The 21680-nt window shown below is 34.1% G+C and overlaps 1 protein-coding gene across 2 annotated transcripts in view; it reads left to right on the top strand.

Moving 5' to 3' along the window:
• Window positions 1–21680, top strand: part of ZFC3H1 (zinc finger C3H1-type containing) — a 54475-nt gene that overhangs the window by 24873 nt on the left and 7922 nt on the right. The window contains exons 8-27 of one of the 2 annotated variants that reach the window (XM_043565037.1): window positions 712–921; window positions 1092–1256; window positions 1769–1906; window positions 2747–2868; window positions 3441–3590; window positions 6305–6479; window positions 6722–6853; window positions 7211–7753; window positions 7839–7948; window positions 8994–9125; window positions 9231–9352; window positions 10325–10426; window positions 10703–10822; window positions 11983–12166; window positions 14006–14192; window positions 15658–15846; window positions 16492–16729; window positions 18801–18906; window positions 18994–19192; window positions 19950–20044. In XM_043565037.1, coding sequence (XP_043420972.1) covers window positions 712–921; window positions 1092–1256; window positions 1769–1906; window positions 2747–2868; window positions 3441–3590; window positions 6305–6479; window positions 6722–6853; window positions 7211–7753; window positions 7839–7948; window positions 8994–9125; window positions 9231–9352; window positions 10325–10426; window positions 10703–10822; window positions 11983–12166; window positions 14006–14192; window positions 15658–15846; window positions 16492–16729; window positions 18801–18906; window positions 18994–19192; window positions 19950–20044 — 3419 coding nt within the window. The remainder of the gene's footprint in view (window positions 1–711; window positions 922–1091; window positions 1257–1768; window positions 1907–2746; window positions 2869–3440; window positions 3591–6304; window positions 6480–6721; window positions 6854–7210; window positions 7754–7838; window positions 7949–8993; window positions 9126–9230; window positions 9353–10324; window positions 10427–10702; window positions 10823–11982; window positions 12167–14005; window positions 14193–15657; window positions 15847–16491; window positions 16730–18800; window positions 18907–18993; window positions 19193–19949; window positions 20045–21680) is intronic. The other variant, XM_043565038.1, reaches the window with a different exon arrangement.

Here is a 21680-nt window from a genome sequence, read left to right as displayed (position 1 = left end):
TTCACAGTTGCTAGGTGGACATCTGGTGTCCTAGCTTAAGGTGAGGGGAATATTAGAGCACAGAGTGAAGGAAAAGGTTTTTTTTCCCCCTTGAAATGTTTTCTTTTGGGAAATGGAGAATGGATGAGCTAAGTGCCAAGGGAAATACTAGAAGGTCTTTGAAACAAAACTTTCCAAACTCAAGGATTTGTATACAATTAGTTTTCTTTATAATTTCTAAGAAGCCATTTCACAAGGAATTAAGAGATTGTTCTTGACAGTTCTGGAGATACTCTGGACTAGTCTCAGAATCTTTTTGGTGCCTAATTTTGTTTTTTACTTAAATATCACCTTTGTTTTCAGTAATTCCACTTGTTTTCAGGTAGTCATCTAAAGGGAAAGACCCTGTAAAATTTGATTTCTGTCTTTTAGAATGCTAAATGAAAATAAGAAAGATAATGGAAGAGTTTGTATAATTGCCCTGAAGTTCATAAATTAAATGTTTCAAATATCGTTGATTTTTTTATTGTAAAAATTATACTTTTTTCATGGTTGAATATTGAATTTGGGTTAGTTTTAAGATTTATAGGATGCTTAGTTCACTTCTGTTTACAATTGAAGTAATAATCTAAAGTTTACCTTTTTAAATTTAATGTAGCTCCATAGATAAACATTTTGAATTGGTAGTATTTGCATTGTAATTATTATTTCTTCTCTTCTAAAAATAACTAGTCTATGCCACCTTTGAGCCAGCCTTATGTGGAAGGCTTATGTGTTTCTCTTGAACCTCTACCTCCTCTACCACCTTTACCACCTCTTCCACCTGAAGATCCAGAACAGCCTCCAAAACCACCTTTTGCAGATGAGGAAGAGGAGGAAGAAATGCTGCTTCGAGAAGAGCTACTTAAATCTCTTGCAAATAAAAGAGCTTTTAAGCCAGAGGTAATTTAGGTGCCTGAACCTCTAGGTGGTGCTCTTGAGCTTAGTTTTAGGTAGTTCTGCTTTTCTGTTTGGGATTCATTGGGCTTTTCAGTAAAGCAGCACTAGTCTAAAAAATGACAGAAGTGTCTTTTTATTTAAAAATGTTTCATATTTCTCTTTTCCTTATTTAGGAAACATCTAGTAATAGTGACCCACCTTCACCTCCAGTACTGAACAATTCACAGCCTGTGCCAAGAAGCAATCTGTCAATAGTCAGTATTAATACAGTATCTCAGCCTAGGATTCAGAATCCAAAGTTTCATAGAGGACCTCGTCTTCCACGAACTGTGATTTCGGTAAAAACAAGCAGAATATTTAATCCTACTGCTACATAGCTTGTGAGAAATTTTTATGAAATTTTACTGTCTTATTCCCTGCCTCCCAGTTTATTTATATGTGTCAAAAAAGTTTGTCATTAATTGTGTAATTTGTAAATTGTATAATTTGTCATTAATTATTTTTTTGTTTGGTTGTAAAAGAATTAATTTAGGTGGCATTATGGTTCTTTATAGAAAGTTGGAGAATATAAAACTTAATGAGAAAGGTGGTCACAGTAAGTGTCTAGAAAGACTGACAATATAGAATATTTTATTTTGTGGGCAAATAACCAGTAATGGTGAAGTGGAACAAAGTTAGGCAACATAACCATAAAAAACTATAAACTATCTACTTGGACTCATTATTTTTAGGAATTGAAATTAAAAGAGGTGAAGTGACTTGTCCAAGGTTACATATCTAATTGTGGTAGGGCCCAGAAAAGAATAGATAACTTCTGTCATCAAGAGTAACAGATATATTGTCTTTGCAGCTTCCAAAGCATAAATCAGTGGTTGTAACACTGAATGATTCAGATGACAGTGAATCTGATGGAGAGGCTTCCAAGGCAACAAATAGTGTTTTTGGTGGATTGGAGTCCATGATTAAGGAAGCAAGACGAACTGCTGAAGTAAGTGCAATAATGAAAGATGAAAAGATGATTTATTGATCATTGTTAAAGTTTTTTTCCCTGAAAATTAGACCTTAGAGGTGTAAGTTTTTAATATATTGAATTGTGGGGATATTTTAAGTACTGTGTTATTTAGGACTTTATGTAATGAAGCATGTATAAATTTAATTAGACTTAACTATTAAAGTCCACTTTATTTTTATTCAAATTGGCTAGTACCTTTTTCAAAATAGTTAAATTGAGTAGATAATTGTCCTCTGTACCAAGGAAATGTATTGCTTTGGAATTGTATCATATTACCAGAAAATAGTTTTTATGATTTCAGTACAACTTAAAAAAAATTTTTTTTTAGTGTTTATTTATTTGAAAGAGAGACAGAGAGAGACAGAGCATGAGTGGGGGAGGAGCAGAAAGAGAGGGAGACATAGAATCCAAAGCAGGCTTCTGGCTCTGAGCTGTCATCCCAGAGCACGATGTGGGGCTTGAACTTCCGAACCACGAGATCATGACCTGAGCTGAAGTCAGACACTTAACTGACTGTGCCACCCAGGTGCCCCAGTACAACTTTTACCCCTATTCTTACTGTGCATATGTTGGTTACATATGATTTAGTTCGATTATTTTAAAACTGTAGGTCTTAGTGGATTGTACAGTTAAGTTGTGGCTAACAGGCTGTGTTGTTTTAAGAAAAGAAATATAAAGTAATGATGAAGATACTCTGTTATTTCTAAATAGCTAAATAAATGTGCACTGGGTTGCAATATAAATATAAAACTTAGCTAAAGCTTAGCATGGGATTATTGAAAGCTGTTGATCTGGTTGACTTCAACTGTTTTCTAGCAAGCTTCAAAACCGAAAGTACCTCCAAAATCTGAAAAAGAAAATGATCCCTTGCGAACACCTGAAGCTTTGCCTGAAGAAAAGAAGATTGAATATAGATTGTTAAAGGAAGAGATTGCCAAGTAAGTAGCATTTTATGTAATTAGCTTTAAAGATACGTGCTCTTTTAATACTTAACTTTAGTCTTTATATACCGTATTGGTATTAGGCAATGAGTGATGCTGATTTTTATCCAAACTGCAGAGTTAATATTTTTATAATTCACAGGAGGGGGAGCCAGATGATCGATCATTTATAGGCTTGAATACAGTGGTGCACTGAGATAAAAACAGCTTAGAAAAGGATTAAAGCTGCTATAAAGGAGAACTACACTTTTTTATACTTTAAATATATAATTTTATTTGTCAATTATACCTTAGTAAAGTTGAAAAAATAGTAGAATCAGTAGTAGATTCCTGTTGCAGTTTTAGTAATTGATGGGAGGATGTTATATTAGTCTCAGGTGTATAACATTGTGATTTGACATTTCTCTACCTAGGCTATTGTATATTGTCAACTTTGAATGCCAGCTTGGTTCTTATTAGTCAATATGATTAATATTTTTACTTTATGAAATAGAACACATCTTTATCAAAGATAAGTAATTTTAGTTTATTTTTTGGTGTAATTCATCTACTTCTGTTGATTATTTTAGTCGAGAGAAGCAGCGTTTAATTAAATCAGATCATCTGAAGACAAGTTCATCATCCCCAGCAAACTCTGATGTAGAAATTGATGGGATTGGCAGAATAGCAATGGTTACTAAGCAGGTTACAGATGCAGAAGCGAAACTTAAAAAACATAGGTGAGCCTCTTTATCTGATTAAGTACTGGCATATATTTAAATGTTCCTATATTTGAATGATATATTTTTACAGTTAATGTCAATAATAACTATGTTGTATAATTACAGATTCTTTTATACTTGGCAAAACCATAGAAAGCTATCATTTTGTTGAATGATACATTTACATAAAGTAATAGTATTAATGTTTAAATAAAAATATCAGGATTTCAGAGGAGATTTTTTTCCCTTTAGATATATACATGGCTTATTCATTGCTAAAAACATTTGTGAAACTCCTTGTTTTGGAATTTTCCTTAAAACTTTGACATCTTTTTGAAATAACTTCATTAGAACCATATTGTTGAAGGTGGGCTCAGTTGGAAATAATCATTACCAAGTCTGTTCAGTAAGACACATAGTCAAATACGGTGTTACTATAAATGTGTGTGAATATTAAGTTACAATCCTAAACTTACGTGTTTTGTGAAATTACTATGTTCGAGTAGTGTTGCAAAATTTTGAAAATGCGTAACTTCATAAGATGGACATGAGTCATAGAATTCATTTTAATTCATTAGCATATTTGGGGAAGTTATTTTATTGAGGTATAATTGACATATAATATTATATTAGTTTCAGGTGTATATCATGAAATGATCACCACATTAAGTTTAGTTAACATCTGTCCCCATATGTAGTTGCAGATTTTTGTAATAGTCTTTGATGAGGACCATTAGCGTGTATTTGATAGAAATATTATGGCTATATATCTTTTTTGCTCCATATACCTTGAAATCATTAGTTGATGAAGAGCAAAATGGCTTTAGTTAACATCAACACTTGTGAGTTTTGTTCTGCTAGTCCTCCTGTAGGTTTACACATGTAAGGGGAGGTTCTGTGCAAAGATGGTTAGACTTTCCCTATTCTGTTTTTAATAACTGACTGACTAACCGATTCTTAAACTTCAAAGATTAATAGTAAAAAATGATTACAGGGATGGATTAATTCTTAATGTTAAAAATCATTAATGGTGTATAAATAATGGTTTTTAAAACAAGCTTCAGAAGTTAATCCACTCATAGTTAATTAGTGAAGGGGAAAAGGTAGAATTTACAACCACCTTGGTACTCTTTATTTTTTTAAATCATAAAAAAGAATGTAATTTGGAGTGTTTTGACAAGGCACCATACACAAATCCCTCAAGGAGAGGTATTAAGGCGATAGGGACTATGTAAATTTTTATAAGTAAAGGAAAGTATGTTCTGTTCCTTATTTCTTTTATTATTTAAAGTTTATTTCATGAGAGAGAGAGAGTGTGCGCACACATGAGAGCACACATGGGGAAGGGGTAGGGAGAGAGAATCCCAAGCAGGCTCCATGCTGTCAGGCTGTCAGCGCAGAACCAGATGCGGGGCTCAATGTCAGGACCATGAGCTCACGACCTAAGCTGAAACCAAGAGTTGACGCTTAACTGACTGAGCCACCCAGCTAGCTGCCCCTGTTCTTTATTTTTGAATAAGACATTGGAGATTAAGTATTTTGAATATTTGTCTTTGTGCTAACTACCATATTTTAATTACAATTAAAATATGCCATTATTTTGTGCACTAAGAAAGAAAACTTTCTGCTGCTAGCCAAACTATGATATATAATAATGTTAAGACACACCCTGATATTAGAGATATGAAAAGTATTCTTCATAAATGAAATGCTGCGGTGACTGTAAATCTCCAAAATTATCAATGAGAAATGGTATTGTGTATGTTTTAAAAAAGATTAAAATAAATTTCATTTAGATTCTATTTGTTAACTTCGATAAAAAGTGAAAAGGTTTTAATATTTATTTATTTAAAGTTTATTAGAGAGAGAGCAGGGGAGGGACAGAGAGAGAGGGAGAGAGAATCTGTAGTAGGCTTCACGCTGTCAGCATGGAGTCCGCTGTGGGGCTTGATCCCATGAACCATGAGATCATCACCAAGCTGAAATCAAGAGTTGGATGCTTAGCCAACTGAGCTACCTAGGTGCCCCAGAAAGTGAAAAGGTTTTAAAAAATTCTTTTATTTCTACTCCCCATTCTATCACATAGTCTCTGACTCTGTGATTCATTTTAGATGACAATTGTTGTGACTGTTGAAATATATCTCCTGGGCAAGGTCTTTCATTTTTTTAATTTTATGGTCTACCATAATATTCAGTAGTTGAGAAAATTAAAATCTGTATTTATTTATTTGTTTGTTTATTAATTTATTTGTTTTGTTTTTATTCACAGTTCCAATCTTTACATCTGTATATTGTTTAAAAATTTAGACTTCCTGTCCCCTTGCTTGCCTAGCTTTAAATAAAATAGGTTAGAGATTTGTAAGTGTACTTGATTATATTAGATGTTTATTTGTGTATATATTAAGAGCATTATAAATGAAGCCAAACATAGCAATTTTCTGTCTTAAGTTCTCATTTTTCAGGAATCCTATAGGGTCAGATTCAGTCACATTTACTAGTAATAGTTTTTCAGCTGTAATTCACCTTACTCAAACTTAGTGATACTGACCTGTAGTTGCTTTCATTAAATGTAATCGTGTTTATTTGAATATGTGTGTGAATATGAAAACATTAATCCTTTTAAATTTTCATCTGTATTGATATATTTTTTAAAATGAGCTACTGCTTTGGAAATTTTTTATTCTGATGGTATTCATCCACTAGTTGAGAAAAAAATTTTATTTCCCAATTAGGATTCTCTTGATGAAAGATGAGTCTGTTTTAAAGAATCTAGTACAACAAGAAGCTAAGAAGAAAGAATCTGTTCGAAATGCTGAAACAAAGATTACAAAACTTACAGAACAGCTTCAGGCAACAGAGAAAATTCTCAGTGTCAACAGAATGTTTTTGAAGAAGCTTCAGGAACAAGTAATGTTCTTTTTTTAAATGAAGATATTGTAGTCTCACATTCCTACTCATTTTTATGGGCTAAGTTTTTTTATAAAACAAAGCCATCAAAATGTGTAACCGATATATTATCTTCCATTGAGACATAATTTTGGAATATTTTTATTTTCAGTTGAATATTCTAAAACTGCTGTATTTAAGGAGAAGGTATGTCCTCTTTTAAGATTTACATTTACATTTTCAGAATTATCCTATATTTTCAGATTCACAAAGTTCAACAACGTGTTACAATTAAGAAAGCTTTGACTCTAAAGTACGGAGAGGAGCTTGCTCGGGCAAAGGCAGTGGCTAGTAAAGAAATAGGAAAACGTAAACTGGAACAAGATCGCCTTGGAGTAAGTTTGTAGGAATATTTTATTTTTGGAAAGGAGAAAGTTTTATGATACTTTTAAGGGTAAGAGATATATAAAATAACACGTTTTTCCCTGCATATTCTGAAAGATTAAAGCTTTGTTTTTAAATGACATCCATATTTTTGGAAACTTAATTTTTTAGTTATTTCATCTTTTTGTTTTATTTTTCATAGATTATTGATTAACTGGCATAACTGTTGGGGACTTCTATAAAACTGTTTTATTCTCATCAGTGATTTAGTTTTATATTGTTGACATTGTATTGTAGGGATAACACCAACCAAAAATTGTTTATGAAATCATAGTGATGTAAAATATGTATACTATGTTTCCCCCCAGCCAAACAAAATGATGAGACTGGACAATTCTCCAATATCAAGTCCAAGAAAGCATTCAGCAGAACTAATTGCTATGGAAAAAAGACGATTACAAAAACTAGAATATGAGTATGCCCTGAAAATTCAGAAACTAAAAGAAGCCCGAGCCCTTAAAGCAAAGGAACAACAAAATATTGCTCCAGTTGTGGAGGAGGAACCTGAATTTTCTTTACCCCAACCATCACTTCATGATCTGACTCAAGATAAATTAAGTCTGGACACTGAAGAAAATGATGTTGATGATGAGATTTTGTCTGGTTCAAACCGAGAACGAAGAAGATCGTTCTTAGAGTCTAATTCTTTTACTAAACCTAACCTTAAGCACACTGATACACCTAACAAAGAATGCATAAACAAACCTGCTAAGAATACGGTAGAAAAACCAGAACTTTTTCTAGGGTTAAAAATTGGTGAATTACAAAAATTATATTCAAAAGCTGACAGCTTAAAACAACTGATTTTAAAAACCACCACAGGCATTGCAGAAAAGGCCTTGCATGGTCAGGTAACTGAACATTTCATATTCTGTATAAAATCTGGGATTCACCCTAGGCTTATTTACTTTCTGTAATTATTGTTTTCTTTTGTAGGAGATTTCTGTGGATGTGGATTTTGTGACAGCACAGAGTAAAACAACAGAAGTGAAGCCATGTCCTTTTAGACCCTATCATAGTCCTCTTCTAGTTTTTAAGTCGTACAGGTATAAAAGAAAGATTCAATAAACTTGAATTTCAGGACTGTTCCTTGATCTTAATGATAGTATAACCTTGGATGTTTAACAATAATGAAAAAATAATTGCATTTTGGTGACTGAAAAATGAACTTGTCCTTTTAGGGAAAATAAAATTGTCTTGTTGTCAGATGTGAACCATATTAGGAAGTAAAGTTTAGCTCATAGTGGGTTTATTCTTACCAAATCCTTATTTCTGGCTATTGGGGAATTGTGGAGAATTCTGGATTACTGTCTATTAGGGATTTTAGGAAAAATAACTGGAATCGAATGAGAATTAAAAAAAATTTTTTTAATGTTTATTTTGAGAGAGAGAGCATGAATGAGCGAGCAGGAGAGGGGCAGAGAGGGAGAAGAGAATCCCAAGCAGGTTACCTGTGTCAGCACAGAGCCCAACGCAAGGCTCGATCTCACGAACCATGAGATCATGACCTGAGCTGAAATCAAGAACCTGATGCTTAACTAAGTCTCCCAGGGGCCACAAGAATTTTTTAATTTTAAAAAGAATTTTATCATTACTCTAAGGAATGCATTGGCTAGTGTTTATAAAATTGATTTAGACATTCTCAGGTGATTAGCTTTGTGGATGTCTTTTTTAAAGCCTTCTGGACTTTGTGAGACTAAATGGGTAGGATTTAATTATAAAATCATAAAGCACCTATTGGGTAGTACAGACACTAGTTATAACCCTGGTTATTTTGTTGGCTGCACAAGAAATGCCAATTGTACAAGAAATGCCCATATGATATACTGTTTTATTATATGATAAGACACTAGGTTTAAATAGAAGGATTTTTGTTGTTTTCTATTTCAGATCTTTTGTGTTTTAGGTATAAAAGTAGTTGTCTCTGTCAGTTGATACTCTGGTTTTTTCGAGTTCATTTTGGTATTAAGTTATTAGATAAATAGTAAACTCAAAGCATAGAAATTTTAATGGAGAAAAATGAACAATTTCTTAATTTTATAGGGATTGTTTGTGGAGTATAATGTGCCTGTCTACCTTTCTCCTCCTTAGATTTAGTCCATACTATCGAACCAAGGAAAAACTTCCCTTAAGCTCAGTATCATACAGTAATATGATTGAACCCGATCAGTGTTTCTGCCGTTTTGATTTAACAGGAACATGTAATGATGATGATTGTCAGTGGTGAGTAGTTTTTATTTGTGAATATTTTATAATTTAAAAGGGTCTTGGTTATTTAGCTTTGATATGTACATAATTCTCTTTTCTGTTGTTGTTATTTTATTTTAGGCAGCATACACAAGACTATATGCTTAGCCGAAAACAGCTATTCCAGGACATTCTGTCATATAATCTGTCTTTGATTGGTTGTTCAGAGACAAGCACTGATGAAGAAATTGCTGCTGCAGCAGGTACTTAAAGACCTCTTGTTGTGAAAACTTGAATTTAGGCAGTTAAAAATTGTATGTTTACTTATTGGCATCTTTAAGTAGTTGTAATAATTCAGTACATTCATCTGTGGCATTTTATCCAGATTTGCTTTTATATAGTAGTCCCTAGCCACATGTTGCTATTCAAATATAAGTTAATTAAAATTTCTTCCTTAGTTGCACTAGCCACATTTCAAGTGCTTCATAGCTGCTTTTGATCTCAGCTGTAAGTGCTTACCAATAGGATAGTGTAGATACAAGACATTTCCATTGTTGTGGAAAGTTCTTTGTAAAGAGCTCATCTAAATAAATAGTTCAGTTTATTTAGAAGAATATATTAACATACTCGTTTAGCAGTTTTATTCATGATTTTAAAAGACTCCTATTTTTATTATTCTAAAAAATAGAGAAGGGAAGGAAATTAAGATGAATGTGGTTTCATATTTTACAAAGAAATAAGAAGGACTTTATACACTCTGATACTATAGAAAGTGTAGATTACTGTCACACATTGTGTGTAAATACTGTTAAGATTTTCTCCAGATTTATTGCCAAATTTTAGACCTTAAAGTACAAGTTTTCTGGAAATAAAGGAATTGGTGTTTATTAAATTTAGTATTAATCACAACCCAGAGTGATTGTAAAGTCACTGAATCTGTGTGATCATTCTCAATTTGGCACTTTAATTTTTACTTACTTGTTTAGTTTGTTTCAGGAAATACTTTTTTTTTTTTTTTTTTTAAGTCCAAATTGGGTGCATGGTGTGGTAGGATTTGCCATAGTAATTAAGGTAGTGGAGTCCTTGCCCTCTGGGAGGCATATATGTTTTTGACTAATAACATATACTTTCTTTTAATTTTTAAATTACTCTTCACTTTATACTCTTTAATTAGCCTTGTCTCTGTAATCCATGGTTTTATGCTTTTTATGAAGACAGCATTCTTCTAATTTCAGAAAAATACGTTGAAAAACTTTTTGGAGTAAATAAAGATCGAATGTCCATGGACCAGATGGCTGTGCTCCTTGTTAGCAATATCAATGAAAGTAAAGGCCATAGTGAGTATCTCTCTCTCTGTCTCACACACACATACCCACAAAAGGACCTTAGAGTTTCTTTATGATAGCAAATTTTTTGGCACTATGTTCTAAAAAAAATACACACACACATATATATATATATATATAACATGCTTACAGAGTAGAATAAATGTTTCTTCCTATAGGGCAGAAAATATATATATGTGTGTGTCATTTCTGACTAACAGAATAAATTTAGCTTTTTTTGAGTATTGTGTGGATAACTTTAAAAACTAAGAAATCTGTCTACTTTAGCACCTCCATTTACAACCTACAAAGATAAAAGAAAATGGAAGCCAAAATTTTGGAGAAAACCTATTTCAGAGAATAGCTTCAGTAGTGATGAGGAACAGTCTACAGGACCAATTAAGTATGGTAAGAAGTAATTTAAGATCCTGAATCATTAAATTGTGGTGTTCATCTTTGTCTAACGCTTTACTAATTTTTTGGTGTAGCTACGAGCTTAGTTTTTTGTTTTTTGTTTTTTTCTATTTTTTTAAAACAGTGATACCATTTGGCCTTTAATGCATGTAGTTCTTCATTGTGTAGGATTGCCCCTTGTATTCATGACCCCTGCCCAGTAAATATAGGGATCACTCTTTAGTAAATGTGATGGTTTCAACATACTTGAGCAAGGGAGAGGCGAGCAGTGCTGCTCCCACTTGAGAACTACTGCCTGGGTGTCCTTGAGGGTAAGGGTAGTATTTTTTTTGTCTTTGAGTCTGCTTGTTGACATGCAGTAGGCTTCCAGAACGAATAAACGAACAAACAAGGTAAATATGAATGAGTAGTGTATTGTCAAGTATATCTTATGTTATCTTAACTCTGCTTTATTTACTAATTTTTTTAAAGTTTGTAATTTGGGGCTCCTGGGTGGCTCAGTCAGTTGAGCATCCGACCTCGGCTCAGGTCATGATCTCACAGTTTGTGGGTTTGAGCCCCGCATCAGGCTCTGTGCTGACAGCTTGCTCAGAGCCTGCAGCCTGCTTCAGATTCTGTGTCTCCTTCTCCTCTCTCTGCCCCTCCTATGTTCATGTTCTGTCTCTTTCTTTCTCTCAAAAATAAATAAAAGTTAAAAAAATAAATAAAAATAAAGTTTGCATAATCTGTTTATTATTTTTGGACTAGCAGATATCTAATGGATATATGCTTTCATGTGCTTATTTACGTTAATACTTTTTTTCTAAATGTAGTGGGATAATTTTATCTTCATAAATTATAACTTTTTTTTTCTTTTCTAATTTAGTAAATGTGAATTATCAGGTGATGCCACTTACCCTTCAAGTAGGGAGACCATACTTCTGGTTTGTCCAGCAGAATCCTAGTTTATACCTGTTATTCTGGTATAGTTTTTAATAGCATCCCTTTCACTTTTAGAAGGGTCCTAGTATATGACCATTCTATCTTAAAGCTATGAGCTACTGCATATATTTCGAATATTTAGATTTTTAGATTATTTTAAAGTTGAGGCCAATTGTTTTCTCTTCGTCTGTGGATAAAAGAAAGTGTGAAGCTAATGATACTTTTCTTTCCAGCCTTCCAGCCAGAGAACCGAATAAATGTTCCAGCTTTGGATACAGTTGTCACTCCAGATGATGTCAGATACTTTACAAATGAGACTGATGACATTGCTAATTTAGAAGCAAGTGTGCTTGAAAATCCATCTCATGTACAGCTTTGGCTCAAGCTTGCATACAAGTATTTGAATCAGAATGAGGGGTAGGTCCACTTCTGATCTTTGTGTCAACTGTTGCACATTTATATTTTTATGTTTGAAGTGTATTTTATCTGTGGTAATCACGTTTACATCATGGAATCAATGAGGTCTTTGTTTTTTGACAAAACCAGAAGCAGTGTATTGTTTAAAAGCTGTTAGAAAAAGTTTAAGGTTAGATCTTGAGTTGTGTGTGTGGCTTAGTGTGTGGGTAATAAATTAGCCACAGTTTTTAACTCCAGTAGGCTCTTATTTCAAAGCAGGATTAGTTAAAACAGTATATTCTGAGTGGTGCAAGGATTATTGTTTTGTTTTGTTTTAAAGTTAGGCACGTAGTGATAGTCTCTTAAAGTTATGGTAAAATCACAATGGAACAAATTAAGTTTTATGTTAGTTTTTAATTTAGAGATTTAAAGCTTGTCTAGGAACATCTAAATTCTGATGAATTGGCTTTTTTTCTGTGGGTGGTGTTACATGTATTCAAATAAGGTAAATAGTAATTTTTCTCATAAACCTGTTGCATTTTCTAACTCCAACTTTTTGATACTATTAATAGGAGTAATCTTTTATTATCAGGAATAGTCTTTTATTACTATACTTGAAAATTTATAATTCAGTTTTTGAAAGCTATTTTGAATGTCAGAAAACTTGGTATAAAAGCTTTGTTAGTAAGGCAGCACTGCGGGATGCTAGTATATCACACATACCTGAATATGGTGCTTGTTTAACTTGCCTTGTGTGTCATTTCCATGTTACTGGGGTAAGTTACAGTGTTTTGTTTTCTGACTCATTTACTGAGTGAAGGCCAAAAGAACTGTACATTATTTTATGAATAGGATCATGAGACAGTTATCTTCTTCAAGAGATAGCAAGCCCTTGACTGTTGAAAAGAACTGTTACATTGAAAGCTTTGATATTTTGTGCTGGCAGTAGCTGGCCTTGAGGGGGAATTGTTTAACTTTTCCCATTCCCAGACCAGAGTAACTCATAAAAGGTATTGCTAAATATAGACATAAAGTACATTTGAAGTTGATAATCTAAGGGTTTTATAACAGTGCGGTTTTTTGTTTGTTTGTTTGGTTGGTTTTTTTTTTTTTTTTTTTTTTTTTTTTTGGTAAATGCTCATTGAACATCCACTTAAAAAGGAATTGTTACGGGGCGCCTGGGTGGCGCAGTCGGTTAAGCGTCCGACTTCAGCCAGGTCACGATCTCGCGGTCCGTGAGTTCGAGCCCCGCGTCGGGCTCTGGGCTGATGGCTCAGAGCCTGGAGCCTGTTTCCGATTCTGTGTCTCCCTCTCTCTCTGCCCATCCCCCGTTCATGCTCTGTCTCTCTCTGTCCCAAAAATAAATAAACGTTGAAAAAAAAAAAAAAAAAAAAAAAAAAAAAAAAAAAAAGGAATTGTTAGGTCTGTGGGAAATCAGGACCTTTTTTTTTTTGACTGATGTGATTTAAAATCCTAATCTACCTCCCTTTGTCATAGGTCTTTCTAGCTTCTTGGTAGGTTCCAATAGAAAATGGAACTTTAGGGGCACCTGGGTGGCTCCATTGGTTAAGTATCCGACTTAGGTCAAGTCATGATCTCATAGTTTGTGGGTTTGAGCCCCGCATTGGGCTCTGTGCTGACAGTGTGGAGTTTGGAGCCTGCTTCGGATTCTGTGTCTTCCTTTCTCTCTGCCCCTCCCCTGCTCGTGCTGCCTCACTCTCTCTCAAAAATAAATAGACATTAAAAAAATTTTTTCTTTTTAAATGAAACTTTAAAGTTGACTCATTAGATCAGCCTGATTTAAGAGTATCTTGAAGTATTTTTTAAAAAAGATGTTCCTGGTTTTTTTCTTTTATGTAGGCTATGTTCAGAGTCCTTGGATTCTGCTTTAAATGTTCTGGCTCGAGCTTTGGAAAACAACAAAGACAATCCAGAAATTTGGTGCCATTACCTCAGATTGTTCTCAAAAAGAGGAACCAAGGAAGAAGTGCAGGAAATGTGTGAAACAGCTGTTGAATATGCTCCTGACTATCAAAGTTTTTGGACTGTGAGTAGAATAGATAGCATAGTGTATGTGTAGGTGTTATTATAATTCTTTGGATCATCTTAAATATTGATGCATAGCTTAATAAAGTCATATGCTTTATCTGCAGGTAGATATAATGACTTTTCAGTGTCGTATAACTTCAAAACCACTCATGGGTCAGGACTAAATTTAAAATAAAAAGATAATATGTAGTGAAGGGGTAAATTTTCTTGTTAACTTTATTGGTAAGGAAAAAACATAAACGGTTTAAAACATTTTACACTTACCTATTCATTGGCAGTTTTGGTTTGGGCAACGTGAATTTTTTTGTAAAGCACCTGAAAAAATATTTTTTTAATTTACTGTGTTCATGTAACATTTTTATGAATGTCAGAAAACATTTTGGTCTTTTTATTATCTATCCTCATTACTTAAGGAAATAATCTTAATCTGTAAATTCATACTAATACTGAACTTTACCATGATACAGAGATTTGGTGAAAAAATGAGTCCTTTATTCTCTGAGACAATGGGATGTTTCCTACCCATGCTTAAACTTAAAATTATAATTAATCCACTTGTAGAATGAATATTTATTAATATCTGAACTTTTATCAGCTGAACTCAGCAACCATAAGTTTTAGCTAAACTTTTAGATAAATCTATTACTGTCAGATCTGTCATTTATTTGCTAACTGAAATTCAGAACAGAGAGATTTGGATAACATGCTATCCCTTAATGAATGAACTTGCCACTCTCTTTCTAACTCAGGTACCAGATAGGTTTGGACAGTGAAAGATGCTTGATTTTTCACCTGGAGCCTTGTGCCAAAGTTAATGCTATTGATCGCCATAAGATTTTATAGGGTGTGAAGTTTTTCCTTAAAGTTGTTTGGTGTTTAAGGGGTCTTTTAATTTCTTAGGGCTTTTTAATTATTTTGCTACATATATCTAATATGAATGCTGTTCTCAGAATTTGTGTACAATATTTATGTACAAAATTTGTGCTCATACCTGAGCAATGTAAATAGTACTTGACCAGCAACCTGAAATTTCGTAAATTTGTCATGGTCTTGCTGCCATTACTTTGTTGATTCAAGGAAGGGAAAGATGAATTTGCTTCAGTGGTAATTCTAAGTACATCTGTATTATTTTAGTTTTCATTTGGTTCTACACTCCAACTTGTAGAATGGGAAATCTAGGATATGGTACTGGAAGACGGTTTTGTTTTTGTTTTTGTTTTTGTTTTTAAGTAAGCTCTGTGCCTAACATGGGGCTTGAACTCAAAACCCCGAGATCACCCGTTGCCTGCTGTACTGACTGAGCCAGACAGGTGCCCCAGGAAGATGGGTTTACACGTATTTATAATTGTCCTTTTGGCAGAAATTGAAGATTTAATATGACATTTAATGAACTGTGGAAAATCTGTAGCTTTACAGTTTATTTTTATGAAGCAGGATTAATTATATGAAACCCCTTTGGGCAGTTTCTGCACCTAGAAAGCACCTTTGAAGAAAAGGATTATGTATGTGAAAGAATGGTGGAGTTTCTGATGGGAGCAGCCAAGCGGGAAGCATCAGATATTCTGTCCTTTCAGCTCTTAGAGGCTCTCTTGTTTAGAGTTCAGCTGCACATATTTACTGGAAGGTGCCAGAGTGCACTTGCAGTTTTACAGGTAAACATTTATCATAGCATTTAATTACATTTTATAGAGAATTTTTTAAAGGTCTGAAACATTACAGATTAGCTGTTTAATAAGCACACAGGCTTTAGATTTGAATCCTTGTTTTGCCACTTATTGTCAGTAAGTTGTATAGAGTTGGGTCAGTTTATGACTGTTTCCTCATTTGCTTAGTGGGGATAATGCCTTTTTAAGATTATTTATGAGGTTTAAATGAAGACGTATGTTAAGTACCCACCAGAATAAACTTCAGTATTCAGACAATAAGGAAAAAAAATTAGTCCATAGTGAAAATCTCCTATATGGGTATGGTGGGTCTTTTTGTTTGTTGTTTTACTGTTTTTGTCTTACTAGATTTTGAATGTCGAGACACTAAAAATGTACAGATAAATTGAATTTTTTTCAGTAATTAGCTTATAAATCTTAGCAGAGGAAAAATTATATTAATCTGTATTGACATTTCTAAAGAGTTTTTTCATTAAGAAAAAATGGGCAGCTGTCAAATTTTGACTTAGATATTTTAAGAACCACTCCAAAGAAATACGACCCTTGTATTCTTCTTTGCCCTTACATTTGAATCTTACTAAGAATAGGAGTCATTATTTCTAAAAACACAGGCTATTTTTTCATTTTACCTAGAATGCACTGAAATCAGCTAATGGTGGAATAGTAGCTGAATACCTTAAAACAAGTGATCGATGCTTGGCATGGCTGGCCTACATACATCTTATTGAATTCAACGTTCTCCCTTCAAAATTTTACGATCCATCTAATGCCAATCCTTCAAGAATTGTTAACACAGAATCATTTGTAATGCCATGGCAAACAGTTCAAGATGTAAAGACTAATCCTGACATGTTGCTAGCAGTTTTCGAAGGTAAGTGCAAATGTTTATAAGTTATTTAGAACATCAACTTACCCCTTATTATGATTCTTCATAATTAATTGGAACAAATTTGTATCTACATATTTCAAGCTGTAGTTTAACACTTTAGTATATCAATGCTTAAAAGATTAAGGGTTGAGTCACATAAGATGGACATTTGGCATCTGTGAAAGCCAGGAACTGTATTACCTTAAATATTTTTTTTGATTGCGGCTAAATGTGTAGATAAAACATATTATGTAGGTTTAATGAGTTGATTGAATAAGAGAACCAGGTAATTTTTTTAAAACAATCCATCAAGGTGATAGTTAAAAGGTTATGTTGTCTCTTTTCAAGTAACTAATGTTTTCTTCATTAGTCAATGAGTTTGGGTATTACCATATGCTAAATGGTATATCAGCTATGGAAAACAGTTAAGGACAAAGCTTATTCCCTTCTAATAGGAAGTATGTAGCCTAGTCACAAGATAAAATTTATCCATTTGATACAGTTATTAAATGTATGAGACCATGTAACTGTGTTGGTATATAGTCTAAATTCTGTGCTTCAGAAGAGACAGAGATTTGTGATTTATAGAATTATATTGTGCAGGTCATAACCCCAAAGGAGAGAGCTTATTGTAGGTTGGCATGATGAAAGAAGTCTTTGCAGAAGAACTAAGACTTGGAACTGGACTGTGAAGCTGATTCTGTTGTGACATAGTTGGCTTCCTGTCTGCAGCATACTAAGTGCTTAGTAAATATTTAGTGAATAAACCAAAGAAAAGGAAGGAAAAGCAGGACATTCCTGTTAAGGGAGCTAAGTTAATAAAAAGCAACAAGTAGATAGAAATTGGTGCAGTGGATTTGAAGGGAGATTAGAAGAAGGGAGAGTTCTTATCAAAGCAAGAGTTTTATGCTAGAGAACAGTAGAAATTAAGTTCGGTAAGTGGAATGATACCAGATTTTCGTGAACTTTGTAAGTGGTAGACTTGATGACAGTCATGGTTCTTGAAGAAAGGAAGAATGTGCTGAAGAGCAATGATTTGAAAGGTATGAAAACCAGAAGCTGATGGCCATAAGTGAAGCACAAAAAACAGAACCTGGGAAAGAGGGAATGTTTATTGGAGACATTTGAAGTTCTCACATGCAGATGTGAGGGAAATAGAGAAGAAATAGTCAAAGATGATTTCAGGGGTTTGAGGCTGGGGGAAAAAGTGTATTAATAGAAAACAAGTAAATTTGGGAAGACTGATTTTGGTAGTAGGAGTAGTATTTGTGAATGGTAATTGGCCATTCAAGTGGAAATGCTTACTGGCAGAAGGAAATAAGGAAGTGGACCTTAAGTGGATGATTATGGATAGAAAAATGATTTGAAAGTTATTAATGTAGGAGCTACTGTATTATAAAGTGCTTCACAGTTTTTAATGTGCTCTTGTGGTAAATTTTTTAGTAGTTGAAGCTATGAAATATTTTCTCTGAGAAAATGGAAACTTAAGACTATAGCAACAGGGGTGAAGGAGAAGAGTCAATGAATGGACCAAGAGGACATGTAAATAAACTCTTGGTAGCATAGGGAAGAAAAAATTGAGAAGAAGAGGAAGAACATTATCAAATGAGAATGAAGCAAGTGTAGTATTGGCCTTTAGGTTTGTTTAGATGGTTTTTGTAAGTGAACGTCAGAAGTGCAGTTTCAGAATGACACTCTATCTGGGAAATCATACTACCACTGAGCAAAGGAGGAAGTGGTAACAGCTGTGCAAAGTAAAACAGTGAACCATTCTCTAAGACCCAGCAGGATCAAGTAAAGGACTCTTTACAAGGGAAACGTGTTTTGAAGGAATAAGGAAAGGATCTAGTTTAGGGGAAGACAATTAAATGGCTGTATAACAGAGAGCAAGGCCTCTTATACTCCTTTAGGGAGTTTGGAGATACCTAAAAATACCTCTGGAGTAAAGATGAATAAGATTATGGTCAAGCAAAACGGTAGGCCACCATGTTGTATTAGTCTCCCAGAATTTAAATAACATAGTCAGATAATTCATTTTATGTTTGATTTCTGTTATTGTGATGTTTTTGGATAGATGCGGTGAAAGCTTGCACAGATGAGAGCCATACTGTTGAGGAAAGAGTAGAAGTCTGTGTTCCACTTTACACAAACATGATTGCTCTGCACCAGCTTCTAGAGAGGTAAAACTTAATCGACAAGCAGTTAACTGTGTGTTAAAAGTTGATTTTTTTTCTCATGTGTTTAGACATGTTTTTTTGTTATTAAAGGTATGAGGCTGCAGTGGAGCTTTGTAAATGTTTATTGGAAACGTGTCCCATGAACTGCCAATTGTTGGAAGCCCTTGTTGCTTTATATTTGCAAACAAATCAGCACGACAAAGCCAGAGCAGTGTGGCTTACTGCATTTGAAAAAAATCCTCAGAATGCAGAGATTTTTTATCATATGTGCAAATTCTTCATCCTACAGGTAAAAATAAAAAAGCCTCAAAATTCTTAAATATGTTTTTGTGTTTCACATTTTCTTATTCATCCTTTAACATGTTTCAGGCATCAGCCTCTCCAAGGAGCTTTTCCTGGTCCTTTTTCCCTTTGCAGACTGTGTTATATATTCCTTCTGTCTTTGCTATAAATATTCTGTGTATACTTCTGCCATTGCCCTTATTATAGTGCTTTGTAATTTTGTTGATAGCTGCTTTATATACTCTACTCTTTGAGGGCAAGAATCATGTCTTAACCAGATTTAGAGCCTCCAACACACCTCACACAGTGCTAAACATGTAATAGAAGCTTATTAGACAATTGGTGGATATGGTATATCGGGTGTTAAGCTGTTTAATGGTTAGTTGACTTTAATTGGAGATCAAAATATAGAAGTTCTCTCTACCTCCACCTATTCAAGAAACTTAATCTGATCAGTGTTTTTTTTTTTTTTAAGAGCTTTTTCCTCCCTTGAAAAGAATTTTTTAAATGTTTATATGTTTATTTTTGAGAGGCAAAGGCAGGGTGGGGGGTGGGCTGTGCAGAGAGAAAAGGAGACAGAGAATCCCAAGCAGGCTCCATGCTGACTTGGGGCTCGAACCCAAAAATCATGAGATCATGACCTGAGCCTAAATCGGGAGTCAGACGCTTGACCAACTGAGCCACCCCGGTGCCCTCCTCCTTTGAATGATATAATTAAACACTGTAAGTCTAATGTATATCCTTCCTCTCTTTTTAAAAAATAGAATCAAGGAGATAATCTTCTTCCATCTTTGCGGAAATTTATTGCATCCTTCTTTAAACCTGGGTTTGAGAAATATAGTAACTTGGATCTGTTTCGGTAAGTTTGTAGAACTCTTGACTTATAGAAGAAAGAGAGTATAGTTTAGTGGAAAAACTACATTTTTTTGTGTGGGTTGATTATATTTTAGACTGATGTAAAAAAATACTTGAACATTCTTATAGAACTATTATGAGGGCAGTAGAACTTAATAAAAATGGAGAAAAGAGGTAATACGCATTCCTTGGAGTAGAGACACTAACAAAGGAAGGCTTGTATTAACATCATGGTGACTCTTCCTGCTTTAAATTTATTATTGTTCATTTTAGTGCTTAATACTATAGCAGTGAATTATCGGAGACAATCTCAGTGATTTCTGAAAAAATGAATTTTAATTTATTTGGTGAGCTCAAGTAGATGTAAATAATATGCCTTTTACTTTTTTTTTTTTAAATCTAAAGAGAATTGCTCTAGCCTCTGAAATATTGAGTGGGAAGCTTTCAGGCAATCTTTTTCAACCACTTTCTCAGTAATTTCCAGAGAGCTCTATATTTACTGCCTTTGCTTGCTTATTGTGAATTCTTACTCTAACAATAATAGGAGGCCACAGCCAATCCTGAGGAATTACTTCTGGGTGGACTTCTCTTCCCTTCATCCCCATCCCTCTAGGGGTCAGCAAAGTTGTTGTTTTTTTATAAATGTTTATTTTGAGAGAGAGGGAGTGAGAGAGAGCATGCACAGATGGGAGAGGGGCAGAGAGAGATGGAGAGAGAGCATCCCAGGCAGGCTCCACACTCAGCTTGGAGCCCTCAGCGTAGAGCCCAATACAGGGCTTGACCCACAACCTTGAGATCATGACCTGAGCCTTTGGCCCAAGAGTTGTATGCTCAGGTGTTCCACCAAACTTTTTTCTTTTCTTTCTTTCTTTTTTTTTTTTTTAAATGTTTATTTTGGAGAGAGAGAGACAGAGCTTGAGCAGAGGAGGGGCAGAGAGAGAGGGAGACACAGAATCCGAAGCAGGCTCCAGGCTCTCAGCTGTCAGCACAGAGCCTGATACGGAGCTTGAACTCATGAACCACAAGATCATGACCTGAGCCAAAGTCAGATGCTTAACTGATTGAGCCACCCACCTGCCTTGCAAACTTTTTTTCATAAGGGCTAGATAGTAAATATTTTAGGCTTGCAAGCTGTGTGGTCTATCACTTCTTGTTACCTATGCTGTTTAGGAAGAAAGTAGCCATAGACAATATATAAATGAATGAGCATGGCTGTATTCTAATAAAACTTTATTTACAAAAATAAGTTTGCTGATCCCAAATCAAACAGCATCAAAAAGAAAATATTTTATCATAACATACTCTATCATTTTATGTTAGGAAGAACTGAGAGAAGGAAGACCTAAGTTGAATATCTCCTAAAAATTTTTGTTGTAGAAAATAGTGCAGATAAAATTTTGGTTTTAAATATGTAAGTCAAAAGCTTGCAAATATTTTTCTTTTCTTAGGTGCTTCCTCTGCTTATCCCACAGTGTAGCAGTGTTATATGAAAACATTTTCTAAAAGTAACCCACATTTTGTTAATTCAGTGGTCCATCTACCCTCGAATATCAGTTTTACTTGAGATTTGGCAAAAGTTGGGGTCACTATTCTTTTCCTAGACTTGAGTCTTTATGTCTATCCTCTTATGGTAACCAGTT

Source organism: Prionailurus bengalensis, chromosome B4, assembly GCF_016509475.1.
Source record: "Prionailurus bengalensis isolate Pbe53 chromosome B4, Fcat_Pben_1.1_paternal_pri, whole genome shotgun sequence".
NCBI classification, from domain to species: domain Eukaryota; kingdom Metazoa; phylum Chordata; class Mammalia; order Carnivora; family Felidae; genus Prionailurus; species Prionailurus bengalensis.
This window is presented reverse-complemented; position numbering and strand designations above follow the sequence as displayed.